The following is a 12844-nucleotide window of genomic DNA, read 5'->3' as shown; positions in this document are numbered from 1 at the left end:
ATCGAACCGGACCGGATTGAACCCACTGGTTCGGTCCGGTTTGTAAGCAGTTCGGTATATTACCGGTTCTTAAGAACCAAAATCGGTCCAAAATTGGTTTTTATATTTTGAAAAGTGGTTTAAACCAAATCGGACTGATATAGATATTTATGATTTTTTATATTACATATAAACTTTTTTATATTATATTATATATTATATGCTAAATTGCTAATTAATATAACGTGAAATTTTAATCTTATTATTTAAGTATATTAATCTTATTCTATAAAAAAAGTCTATTAATTTTATAGCATAAAATGAATATAACATGTGATATAACATAAAATTAATCTTATATTTGCAAAATTGGTGTATATCGGTTTGGATTTTTTGAATCGATCTGGTATCAGTTCTTAAATTTTTTAAATCGGTATATACCGGTTTGGTTTTAAAAAATGTACAAAACCGGACCGAACTAGATCAATTACACCTCTATCCATGATAATTAGTAATCATCATAATAAATTTAAAAATAAAAAATAGAGAAAATGAAATTGAAAAATATAATATCATTCAAACTCTAAATACATATGGTCAATGGTGATAGGTTAGATAAAAATTATATAATTAATTTATACAATTACTATATAAAATAATATATATAATATTTTAAAAACCTATATATGTATTTCGATCAGTTCGGTAAAAAAAATCCGCCTCCAAGACCTGACAACTCTAAAGTAGGCCTGTGCAAAATGCCCGCTGGGCCGCACAACCCGCACAACCCGATTGGGTTGAACCCGTTAAAATCGGGTTGAGTAAATGTCGGTTTCATCATCCATCCAATCCGACTAATATCGGACGACACCTTTAAACCCGAAAGCCAAAATCCATTACAGTGAAAAAGAAAAGTCTTCTCCCACTGCGGAATCTGAGTTTGAAAGCTACAAATCAAATGCGAGCCTTACGATGGGCGGAAAATAGAGCTGCAAATCAATAGAGTAATACCAAATTAAGTGAAAATCCACCAGGTTTTGCTGCAAACGCTGCTCTTGTTCCACGTCTTTGCTCTAAGCCACCTGTAGGTATCCTTGATTCCTTGGACTTTACCGAATTTGCTTGCTTGTGGTTCTCTCATGATGCTATCTCATGGGCTACTAGGATAGCCGAGGCACCCAAGACCCATTTTGAGTTCTGGAAGACTTTGTTTCTGGTGAGTGGGAACCTTGGTTTTGTTTGGTTAGTGAGAAAGTAGAGTGAATGGAAAGGAAAATGAAGTTTTTAGTATGTATGCCTCTTTATGTGGTTTCGCATTTGATCATTTAGTTTTTTTTTTAGTAATCATGCATATATTTGCTTGAATTATGAAAAGTTAGAAAATTGCCCTTTTGTTTGGCTATTGAGAAAGTTAAGAAAAAATAAAGTGATGTCTTTGATTACGGGGGTTTTTCGGTTCCAATCATCCTTGAAGCCGTCATCTTTTTAGTTTTTAATGGTAATTTGATGGGCTTGAATATTTGAACTTTTCCTTTGGTATTGTTTTTTTATGGATTTTTTTTTGGATCATCAAATTAATATTGGAACCTGCACTTCGCCGATGGTTTTCTTTCCTAGAAAAATACCTTCACAACGAAGATCGAACTTCAGAAAAAGATTCTGGTTGCAGTCATCATCAAGAACCGAGATTTCTTTAAGATCAAAGTGCATCTCGTGATTCCACTCGGGATTTCCATCCCCCACTTTGTCCACTGGCATTTCTTGACGCTAAAGATGTTTTTGCTCTAGCTTCTTCGATTCATCATAGAAAAACGATTTTTTACGCTGCAGATTTTGTTTCTTCTTGGCTTCATCATTGACCAACATTTGACGCTGTAGATATTATTGGTCTGGCTTTTTCTTCGCTTCATCACAGACAAGTTAGTGGTAGTGGGGTGTCGGTGGTTAGAGAATGAAGAAGGGAAAAATAAAAGAGGTGAAATGTCGGTTCTAAATTTTTGACCCGACCCGCAAACATGTGGGTCGGATCGGTTTAGTCTCTCTCTATATGTTTGTGGGTCGGGTCGGGTCGGCCCCAAAACTGGCTTCGGTGGATCAGGTTGCAGGCCTACTCTAAAGTTATATGGATCGAAATCGACCAATATACTTATCGGTCCGGTCGGTTTTCCATCTGGACGGGTAAACTTACACCCCTAGACAGTTCATACTTGGGCCTTCTTTCAGGACATGGGCCATTCATCACGGGTCCAAATTGCTTCGAAAAGGAATGGCTTGGACATTTATTAGAGTACAGCAGCCAGAGTCTCTCTCCGTCGATCCAATTGCGTGGACCATCTGACGGTCTATATTCATTTCGATCCACCAATGCCGTCTTCAATAGTACACGTCACTAGATCGAGCCACAAGTGTCCTAGACGTGACACCCCATCCAAAAAAGTCGCCGAAGTTTTGCCACGTGGGTACACGTTACAGGTTAGTTGCTTTGGTCCCACACTTATATCCATTTTGTTTTCTCGTTTCTTCCATAAGTTCGTCGCCAATTTATTTTAGAAGATTTTTTCTTTTAGTTTTTTTACTCTTTTTATCTGTCCGTCGAAAATCAATCTCGACCGCGAAACTAGAAAGCTCGTTTCACGTTGTTGCCGCTCAGCTCAGCACGTTCCCCTTTCCCTCTCCCTCTCCCTCTGTGTTTTTCAATTTTTTCCCCCACAGACAAAACCCTAGCCCTAACACCTCCCGCGCTATTATTCGTCTTGGATCTCTGGCGCAAAGGCTAAACGTCCTTCTCTGCGTAAATCCCGGATCTGTGAGATTCAAAATTGGAATCGAAGGCGTTCTTGCCGGTTCTTCGGAACTGCTTTCTTTTCGGATTCTGAGTTATTTCTCGATTTGATTCTTTGAAATTTGTATGTTTTACCGAGCTTTTGAAGGTAGGTTTTTTTCTTTTTTAATCAATATTTCATTTCTCAATTTCATGTCTTCAATTTAAATTCCGGTATAGCGGTTAATGATGGCACTCGCCGGTTTTTTATTTATTTCTTATTCTCTTTGTTTGTTTCTTGTTATGATTTCTATCGTGGAAGCTATTTAGAATGCATGTATAATCTAGGGGCAAAGTTCACATTCAAATTTCAATTCAGGTTCTGTTTTCAATTCGTAGTCAATATTCTTTGATATTAATTCAATTAAAATAACAGTGAATTAGGGCGATTGCGCTTCTCGCTCTTTCCGTCTTGAATGATTTCTCTCAGTTTTGCTGTTCCGAAATCTACCGCGTTTGAATTCTCTGAGAAATCTTTCCTGCATGGGAGAAGAAGAGGCAGTTTGTTTGGCTTTATTAACGGATGTAGTCAGGGATAACGAGAACCTTTCAAGAACTGAATTGAAGCGCGACCATCAATATTTTCTAGATGACGCTGAATCGGATCCGTATCCAAACAAGAAGCAAACAAAGGAAATTTCAAATGAAGAGATTCGCTCGGAAGTTTTAAATCCAATAACTTCCCCAAAAGAGAACGTGGTCAGTGCTCAAGAATTTACCAGCCAACCGTCTGAACATGGGAATATTAATCAGGTGGAGTGTGGTGAAGTCACTTCCATGTGTTCAGGGAGTTCGAGCTCAGACGAGAACTTGAGTGACCAAGCCCGTTGTGGGAATGACACTCCTCAAGCTGTTAACGATGCTGCTGGTGATGCAGAGACGTCCAGAGTCGTACTGGAAATTCCTAAGCATGCTAGTTCTACTGGAATCAGAAAAATTACATTTAAGTTCAGCAAAAGAAAGGAGGACTACGATAAACAGTCATATGCTTTGGCAGCACAGCCTGAAACTAACGGGAGTGGGAATGGGCAGTCATGTCGAGGTTATTTTGAGGAGCCCGAGAGAGACATGTTACCAATGGTTGATTCTAGTACGGACGTGCTGGAAAGCAGATGTGGGAGGGAGTACTCTGAAACCAGCATTTTCGGTTTACATGCTACTAATATGGATTCCAAATTGTTTAAGAAGGTTGTTCCTACGAATGTAAAGAAGCTGTTAGGAACTGGTATTCTTGATGGAGCTCGAGTGAAGTATATTTCTACAACAGGACAGGTAAATTTTAGTTCTTTTGGCATATGTCAATGTGTAACTTATATATTTGTGGGGTTTGACATATTATTTTAAATCGTGGTCAGGTAGAGCTACATGGAAGTATACATGGTGGTGGATATTTGTGTTCTTGTTCATCTTGCAATTTTTCAAGAGTAAGTCAGTCACATGCAATTAAGGTTGACTCTTATTTCTGAGGTTTTTCTGCATTGGGATGATACTGACTGAATGGTTTGAACAGGTTCTGACTGCCTATGAGTTTGAGCAGCATGCTGGTGTTAAGACCAGACATCCAAACAATCACATATACTTGGAGAATGGGAGGCCAATTTATAGCATTATACAAGAACTAAAGACTGCTCCACTCAGCATGCTGGATCAAGTGATAAAGGATTTGGCTGGTTCGTCTGTCAATGAGGAGTTCCTCCAGTTTTGGAAAGGTGAAGATCGTTATCTGATTATTTATATGTTTTCTATAAGTTTTGGGTTGCTAAGATGAGTTTTTTATTTTATTTTTTGTAATGGAGTGAAATTTGTGTTTTTCTAAGGCCTGGTTTGGATAGTGAGATAAGATGAGATGAGATGAGATGTGAATAATAGTGAAATGGTTTGAGTTAATATGTTTTATAGATTTTTGGGAAAGGAGAGAGAAAAAGTTGAATAATAAAATTAAAATATTATTAGAATATAATTTTTATTTTAGGATTTGAAGAAGTTGAATTGTTTTTTGTATTTTGTTTGGAAGTTTGGAAAAATTGTAATATTTAGGTAATTATTAAATGAAAAAGTTGAATATTTGAAATTGAAAGGTGTTTGTGTTTGTGGTGTTTGGATATTGGGATGAGATGGGATGTTGGGATCGGATGGGATGCGGGATGGGATGGGAGGACTTGGGATGGGATGGGAGGACTTTGCTATCCAAACCAGGCCTTAAGTGCTGCTGCTCTTGTGGCTCACTTGTCACCTATGAAGTCCTATCCAAACCAGGCCTTAAGTGCTGCTGCTCTTGTGGCTCACTTGTCACCTATGCAATACCAAAAGACCAGAAACATGAAAAAGACAAAGGAATAGATAGGTTATTGCATTTATGTACTGATAACAAGAACTTGCATGGGAAAAGATATAAGTTGATGGAAACAAAAGCTATATATATGTCTGGTATTTCATGGTCTTGTTTTGATCTTGAGGTTCTTTTATGTTCTGCAGATAGTCTTCAACAGAGCAATGGGAAGGTTAAGGCAAATAAAAATTATGACATCAAGCTTCCTCGGAGGCTTCATTCACATGCAAGGTTAAATACACTACTGTTATATATAATACCCGTTAGTGGGTGTAAGCTTTGGTGCCACAGGGCATGCTTGGTTCATGTAGAAGTTGTTGGCTTGGGAATTAATTTTTTAACCATAGTACATATTGGTGGAATATATATACTATTGTTCATCAATATTTTGTGAACTTTTTAATATATCTGATATTTTAATTGATTCTGTGATGCAATTTTTGTCATTCCAAATTTTCTTTCTTGGAATTGCAATTGAAATTTTGTATATTCGTAATTGGTTAACAATTGTGCTTTCTTGAAACTTTTAGTTGTGCCAGTCAAGCTTTTGAAGAAAGTGTTAGCCCCGCTTCATGTTCCTTTGAGCAGAACAACCATGTTGAAAGACAAATGTATATGAAAAAGGCGTCAGAAGAGCGGAAACATGGAAATAAAAAGTACACACTCTCTCTCTCTCTCTCTCTCTCTCTCTCTCTCCCTCCCTCCCTCCCTCCCTCCCTCCATGTTGAGCAAGAGCAATCTTGATTCTTCTCTATTAAATAGATGTATCAGACTAATGGCATTGCTGAACGCCAATGCTATGCATATTGTGCAGACCAAACTTATGTTTTTCTAATCCAGTCGTGCAACAAAAGAAAATTGCTGATGGTGGCACTAGAAAAAGGTATTTTCATTTTGTTTCTACTTTTTCCTCATTCTAAGTCGTTGGGTTTAGAGCTTCGCTTACTGTGGGGCATTCTTTGGCAGGGATAATGATCTACATAAGTTGCTTTTCATGCCAAATGGGCTTCCAGATGGGGCTGAACTGGCCTACTATATCAAAGGGCAGGTATTCGATGTATTTCCATGTTGATGACTGGTTCATGAAATGGTAGATTTCTTTTCAGGGATACATGTAATTGATCTTGCTTTTTTTTTTTCCTTATATAGAAAATACTAGGTGGCTACAAGCAGGGAAATGGTATTGTCTGTGGTTGTTGTAGCAGAGAGGTATGATAATTGAACTCTATAGATAACTATACAAAGTTTGAATCCTGCATTTCATATTTGTTTATCTCTCTCTCTCTCTCTCTCCACACTACTATCACTTCTACTTGTGAACAGATTAGCCCTTCACAGTTTGAAGCACATGCTGGAATGGCTGCCAGGCGTCAACCGTGAGTAGCCTATGAAGTACTGTGACTCTTGTAAGAGTGATTTAGTCTACTGTTATGTAATAAGTTTGCATCAATTATTGCAGCTATCGCCACATCTATACATCAAATGGATTGACACTGCATGATATAGCTATTTCATTGGCAAGGGGACAAAATCTTACCACTGGTGACAGTGATGATATGTGTGCAATGTGTGGAGATGGTGGGGATTTAATTCTTTGCAATAGATGTCCCCGCTCTTTCCATGCAGGTGTGTACCTTGCTACTCAACTACTTTACTGTTTTATGCTTGGTATTAGTTGATGTTATAGTTTGCAGAATTTTTTGTACTAATTCCTTTATCTGTTTATCCATTTATGTGGGTTGGCTAGCTTGACATTCAGTACTACCTTGATTCACATCCACTTTTAGCCAGCACTTGTGCACAGCACGTGTAGCCTAAATCAGATTGCTTCCGTTGGATAACAAATGGTCTTTGTTCTAATATGGCTAGTTCAACTTCTTAGGGGCGAGTACGTTATCATGTTGTTTCCAGTTACCTTAGTATGACTTCTCAGGGATAAATCTGAATACTTCGTGCATTTGAAGGTGCTCTTTATTTTCTTGCACAGTTTCTTTCATTTTTTGTCTCAGCCAGACTTGTTTGAGTGCAGCTTGCTTGGATTTGAAGGACGTTCCAGAAGGTGATTGGCATTGCCCAGATTGTATAGAGAAGGTTGGCCCTGGCAGAAAACCTGCAGGAGAATCTTCAATTCATGGGAGACCAATTGTTATACGGTTGACACGAGTTGTCAAAGCACCGGAATTTGAATATGGTGGTTGTGTTTTTTGCAGGTTGGTTCTACTTTTATAATTTGTTTTCCTGGCAAAAAGTTAAAAAAAAAATCTTGATGCACCATGTTTGCTCCCAAATTTGATATTAATATAGTATTTTATATCCTTTGATATGTACTGAATGATTGAAATGGTTTATGCTGTATTTGTCCTGTTTTTGTTCTCATTTATTTGCTATATTAAGTTTGCAGTGACCAATAATTTAGAGGATTTTGCTTTGCATTTATGAGTTTTTTACCTTATTGTTTTCATCTTAGTTCATTATGCTAGTCTAGATACTTTTGCACCTGGTAATTGGTTGGGAAGAGATTACTTTTAAAGCTATTAACTATTTAGGCATTTGGTTGTTTATTCTTCGACAAGTTTAGGCAAGAATTGTGTAGTTAGTGGGAAATAATGAAGTGAAACTAATTAAATGACGTTCGGCTTGAAAAGCAAGAATGATGAAGAGAAAATGGAAGATAGATATTGCTTTCTAAAATGGAAGAACACACTCTACAAGAACATTCCCATGGAAGAACATATGGAAGACTAAGGCCTTGTTTGTTTTCACAACTCTTCTTATCTCATCTAATTATTACAATTTTCTCAAATTTTCACACAAAATAAAATAAATAATTCAACTTTTTCAAATCTCAAAACAAAAACTATATTAAAAATATATATTTTAACAATATTTTATTCAACTTTTAACTTTAATCTCAACTCATCTTATCTCATATGTGAAAACAAACGAGGCCTAAGGCCCCCCTAAAAGCTTCTTTTTTTGTATGGGCAGCTTCACTAGGGAAGACTCTTACCTTAGATAATCTAAGAAAACGCCAATTGATTGTATTGAATTGGTTCTATGTGTAAGAAAAGTGGGGAGTCTGTGGATCACCTATTATTGCATTGTGATGTAGCCGTGAGCTTATGGAATGATATCTTTGCTAGAGTGGGACTCGTTTGGGTAATGCCAAGAAGGGTTGTTGACTTTTTGGCCAGTTGGCAATGCATTCGAGGTAATTCTCAAATTGCAATGATGTGGAAGATGATACTGATTTGCCTATGGTGTTGCATATGGATGGAGAGGAATGGTCGGAGTTTTGAGGATCGTGAATGGACAATGGACAAGATTAGAACTTTTTTTTTTCATACATTATTCCATTGATCGATTGTAATAGACTTTAATGGCATGAACGTACATGATTTTCTTGTATCTTTAGACAGCCATGCATAGGTGTGGTTCTTGTATATGTCACGTGTACTTGGCTTTGCCTAATTTTAATAAAATTCCTATTTACTGATAAAAAAAAACTTATCATTAGATCATGTGCCAGCAATGCTCTGCCTCGTTGATTTGATTTTTGGGCTGATTGACTATTGACAATTTTATCATGATTTTAGGGCTCATGATTTCAGCGTCGCTGAATTTGGTGAGCGAACAGTGATGCTCTGTGACCAAGTATGGCTTTCGTGTTTTTTCCTCTGAGCAATCAGACATCGACTTTAGTTTTTTTTTTTTTTTGAGGAAATTATTTTAACCTTAGTTTAGTTTCGTGTAGTGTGAGAGGGAGTTCCACGTTGGATGTTTGCGGGACAACGGGCTATGCGATTTAAAAGTAAATCTTTCTACCTTGTAATTGTTAATTCTTATGACACTTTTTAATGGCACTTATTTATTTCCCTGATTGAATCTCAGGAACTTCCCAAGGATAAGTGGTTCTGCTGTGATAACTGCAATAAGATCCATGTAGTTCTACAAAATTCAGTTATCCGTGGAGCAGGGATGATTCCTGTTTCATTGTCTAATACAATAATCAAGAAGCATGGAGAGAAAGGATTATTTGTTGATGGAGCTGCTGATGTTCACTGGCAAATTATGAGTGGAAAAAGTCGCTATCCAGAGCATCTACCCTATCTTTCAAGGGCTACTTCAATCTTTCGAGTGAGTTTTTATACCTTTTTGGGTCCTCCTTGTTTTCTTCCTAATACAATATATTGCCTTGTTCAACCTTGTTGGAAGGAGCCTTCAAATTATAAAAAGTGGTGAATTCATACATTGTTTTTGCATACTTTTGATTATCTGTATTGAGAATCTCGTGTCCTGAAAATTCTTTTGGTTGTTTTCCCCTTTTAATCTTATAACTGCATTTGTGTCTGAAGAAATTGACTCTGCTAACTTTGTTGTAATTATTAGATGTTACCTTGTTTTAACTATGTGTCCTGCCTTTTTGGCAGGAGTGTTTTGATCCTATTGTTGCAACATCGGGTCGTGATCTAATTCCTGTTATGGTCTATGGGTAAGCTATCGCTGACACGTGCTCATTAAACTGGCTTTTGAGTTTTCTTTAGTCTTTCTCTGATGTCTCTTTTGTATGTCTTGCGTTTTGTCGCTTGCCATAAATATGTTGCAATAATTGGCATGTTCAAATGTCTAGATTTGTTGTAAATTTGTGACCACTTGGTATGTAGTATGGGCATTATGGCTGCTACTGTATGAGTATCTGGCCAAATCTAAACCGTGAACCTCAGAATCTGGTGTTGGATCTTTACTCTTACCGATAGGTTGCATTAATAAATATCTTAAAAAAAAAGCTTGCAGCAACAATTTCAAAGTTTCTTTTTATGTTTAATCCTCTAAAATATCAGTCCAATATGTTATGGTGTTACATTTCTTTGGAGAAATTCATCAGATAAGCTGGTGTAGCATTGTTTCTCTTGTATGCTTAGTACAGTGTCATATCATAATTTTGGCTACTTTGGCTAATGCTACTAAAGAAATTCAAGTTCCTGCATGTTTTTCCCTGGCGCAATCAAGTTTTCTTTTTGTGCTCATCCTTTCCTACTGAAAAGTGTTGATTAATTTTATTTAGCACATATATGGATATGCAGTGGGAGAAAGTGCATCAATCTTATGATTATTTGCACATTTTCATTCTTGGGCCTCCATAAAGTTATTGTGAATTTCATTTTGAATGTTTATTTATTCTTCCAATTTCCAGTAACGTGGTTTTTGTTTTAACTTGCAGGAGAAATATATCTGGGCAAGAGTTCGGAGGGATGTATTGTGTAGTTTTAATTGTGAAGTATGTTTCTCTTGGTACAATGTTTCGTCTGTTTCTGTATAATGATTTCTTGGTAGGATATTATGCTAGTGAGTTTTTTAATAATTTGTTTAATGGTTTAATGTATGTTCAGGTCTGTTGTTGTATCAGCCGGTCTCCTCAGAATCTTTGGCCAGGAGGTGGCTGAACTTCCTCTAGTGGCCACCAGTAGAGAACATCAGGGAAAGGTAAGTACTCCATGTTATTCCATCAATATGTGCTCTGGTGTGGCTTTTAATATGCTTCCCCACACCCCTCTTTTTCCCTCTCTTTTCTTTAGGCAGTAAATGCTTTTTAAGGGTAATATCATGACTTGTTGTATAATGTTTTCTTTTCTAGGGTTATTTCCAAGCATTATTTTCATGTATAGAGGGGTTTCTAGCTTCCATGGACGTCCAAAACCTGGTGCTCCCTGCAGCTGAGGAAGCTGAGTCAATCTGGACAAAGAAATTAGGCTTCGAAAAGATGAGTGAGGAGAGAGTAAGTGCGCTTTTTGACACTGAACTCACAGGGATGGAACATTTATTTTTACCTGATCTTTTTTCTTTGACAAATTAGTGTTAAGTTCTTAATCATCTGAAGTCTGAACATCAGACACAGTGATTAAAGAAAAAGAGAAAAAGAAAAAAAGTCATCCGGCAGGTTAAAGAATACTCAGAAAACAGTGAACTGCACACAGTAAAACGACATGCACATTCAAGGCAATGAATTTCGCATTGTATCTTGTTAAAACACTCACTGGATGTCGCCAGGTCTAAGTTCCTTTATTGGATGATCTGTAGGCATGGGAGGGTCTCTGTCTAGCTCATTTGCCTATTATTTATTTGTTAAAACATGAAGATGGAAATAATTTATTACTATAATGGTCAAGGAGTCTAATCATTAAATAATTGGAGTTAAGAATGGTAATTACATTGTGTTCCATCTTGATGTTGAATGCTAAAACAATCACTAATGGTTAATTCCATTTTGCTTGGCCAGTTGTCCAAGTATATGAGGCAGGTTCCGCTGACAATTTTCAAGGGAACTGCAATGCTAGAGAAGGCGGTGCAGCAAGTAGGATAGTGAAAGATGATCAGAGTCCAACGTGATTCAATTCATTGAGTTGGGTTGAATTATTCTTTAATTTTTGTTTTAGTGATACTTCCTGTATTATTACTGCTGTTTTTTTTTTGTTTTTGTCAGCAGCCTGCTGTCTGTTTTGACATTGTTATGTTCATTGTACAAACTACAAAATTCGAGAGTAGGAGAAAAGGAGTCTGTTAAGTAGAAGAAAGAAAGAAGGAAAGAAAGAGAACAAGAAAAACACTAGTGCATGCTGACCTTTTACTTTGCATGCATACGGTACCAAATTCTTAATTTCTTTTGGTAATTTTTGTTTCAGTTTGTTATTTTTGTTCCCGGTGGCCCTATATGTACAGAAATGACTCAGGTTATCTTCAAGCGAGGGATTTCCTCACTAGAAGACTCTTTAGATGGTATTCTCGTACACGACACCCTTAGATTTATTTATTTATTTATTTTGATAAAAGGATGTTTTATTGCTCAATAAAACATGAGGGAATGTCTTACATTCCTATAATATCCTCCTGTAGAGAAAAAGCTTCTCAAGCAAGAGTATGGGCAGCTTGCTTAGCTTCTCTTCTTGTAATGGGTAACTAACCAAGAAGCAAAAGAATTGGGCGGTGTCTGTGTCCTCAATTAACCAACTTGCATGGCTCCAATCTGAATTCTCCGTGGATAAGTTGTTCACCACCTGGAGAGCATCACCTTCTAAAATGTGAGTGATTTAATACCCATCTCCTTACAGAATTTTGTTGCAACCATCGCCTAAGATCCTGCAACTTGAACGTTTGCTATTAGAGCTCTGTTTGCTCGAAGAGTACCTATCACTTGGCCTTCTCCATCCCTTAAGATAACACCAATATCAATTGCTCATTTTTCCGAGTCAATAGGTGCATTCCAGTTAGCCTTGTAAAAGTGCTCAGGAGGTTTCTTCCACTTGTATTGAGTTTGATCATAATTACTTTTCAAGATCTTGTGGTGCATTGAGATATTTTCATAAGTCTGCAACTCCTCTCTTGCTTTATTGATAATAGAGTTAGGTTGTTGGAATCCTTTACCATGTACAACTTCATTTCTCTTGGTGCAAATCAACCTCCCTGTTATTACAGTTTCCTCAAGTTTTTATTGTAGAGTATTGCAGAGCTTACTCCAAATATCCATGAAAGAGTTGATTTGAATGGACAGTTTTTTAATCCTTTTGCATCCTTGGCACCAAACATCTCTTGAGGCATCACAACTCTATAATACATGGCCTACTGATTCAGAAGAGTTTTGACAAATAGGGCACATGTCCTTCTCCACTATCTTCCTTTTCAACAGATTGGGTAGGGTGGGGAGTGCATCTTGACAAGCT

The 12844-nt window shown here is 37.0% G+C and overlaps 1 protein-coding gene across 2 annotated transcripts; it reads left to right on the top strand.

Moving 5' to 3' along the window:
* Nucleotides 1–2563: 2563 nt before the first annotated feature.
* On the top strand, nucleotides 2564–11816 carry LOC108981020. 2 transcript variants are annotated; one of them, XM_035688465.1, is made up of 20 exons: nucleotides 2564–2909; nucleotides 3177–4072; nucleotides 4156–4224; nucleotides 4311–4509; nucleotides 5276–5360; nucleotides 5669–5785; nucleotides 5944–6012; nucleotides 6096–6177; nucleotides 6279–6338; nucleotides 6453–6505; nucleotides 6589–6755; nucleotides 7159–7339; nucleotides 8726–8783; nucleotides 8884–8940; nucleotides 9021–9266; nucleotides 9560–9621; nucleotides 10351–10407; nucleotides 10520–10613; nucleotides 10765–10905; nucleotides 11407–11816. In XM_035688465.1, the coding sequence occupies exons 2-20, from the start codon at nucleotides 3284–3286 to the stop codon at nucleotides 11488–11490; spliced, it is 2670 nt and encodes an 889-aa protein (XP_035544358.1). In that variant the 5' UTR covers nucleotides 2564–2909; nucleotides 3177–3283; the 3' UTR covers nucleotides 11491–11816. The 2 variants fall into 2 exon arrangements, with proteins under 2 accessions (XP_035544358.1, XP_035544357.1); XM_035688464.1 differs by having other exon boundaries at nucleotides 5660–5785.
* The last annotated feature ends 1028 nt before the right edge of the window (nucleotides 11817–12844 follow it).

The sequence above is a fragment of the Juglans regia genome, chromosome 3 (assembly GCF_001411555.2).
Source record: "Juglans regia cultivar Chandler chromosome 3, Walnut 2.0, whole genome shotgun sequence".
Lineage (NCBI taxonomy): Eukaryota > Viridiplantae > Streptophyta > Magnoliopsida > Fagales > Juglandaceae > Juglans > Juglans regia.
Note: the sequence above shows the minus strand (reverse complement) of the source record. Positions and strands in the feature narration are given on the sequence as shown.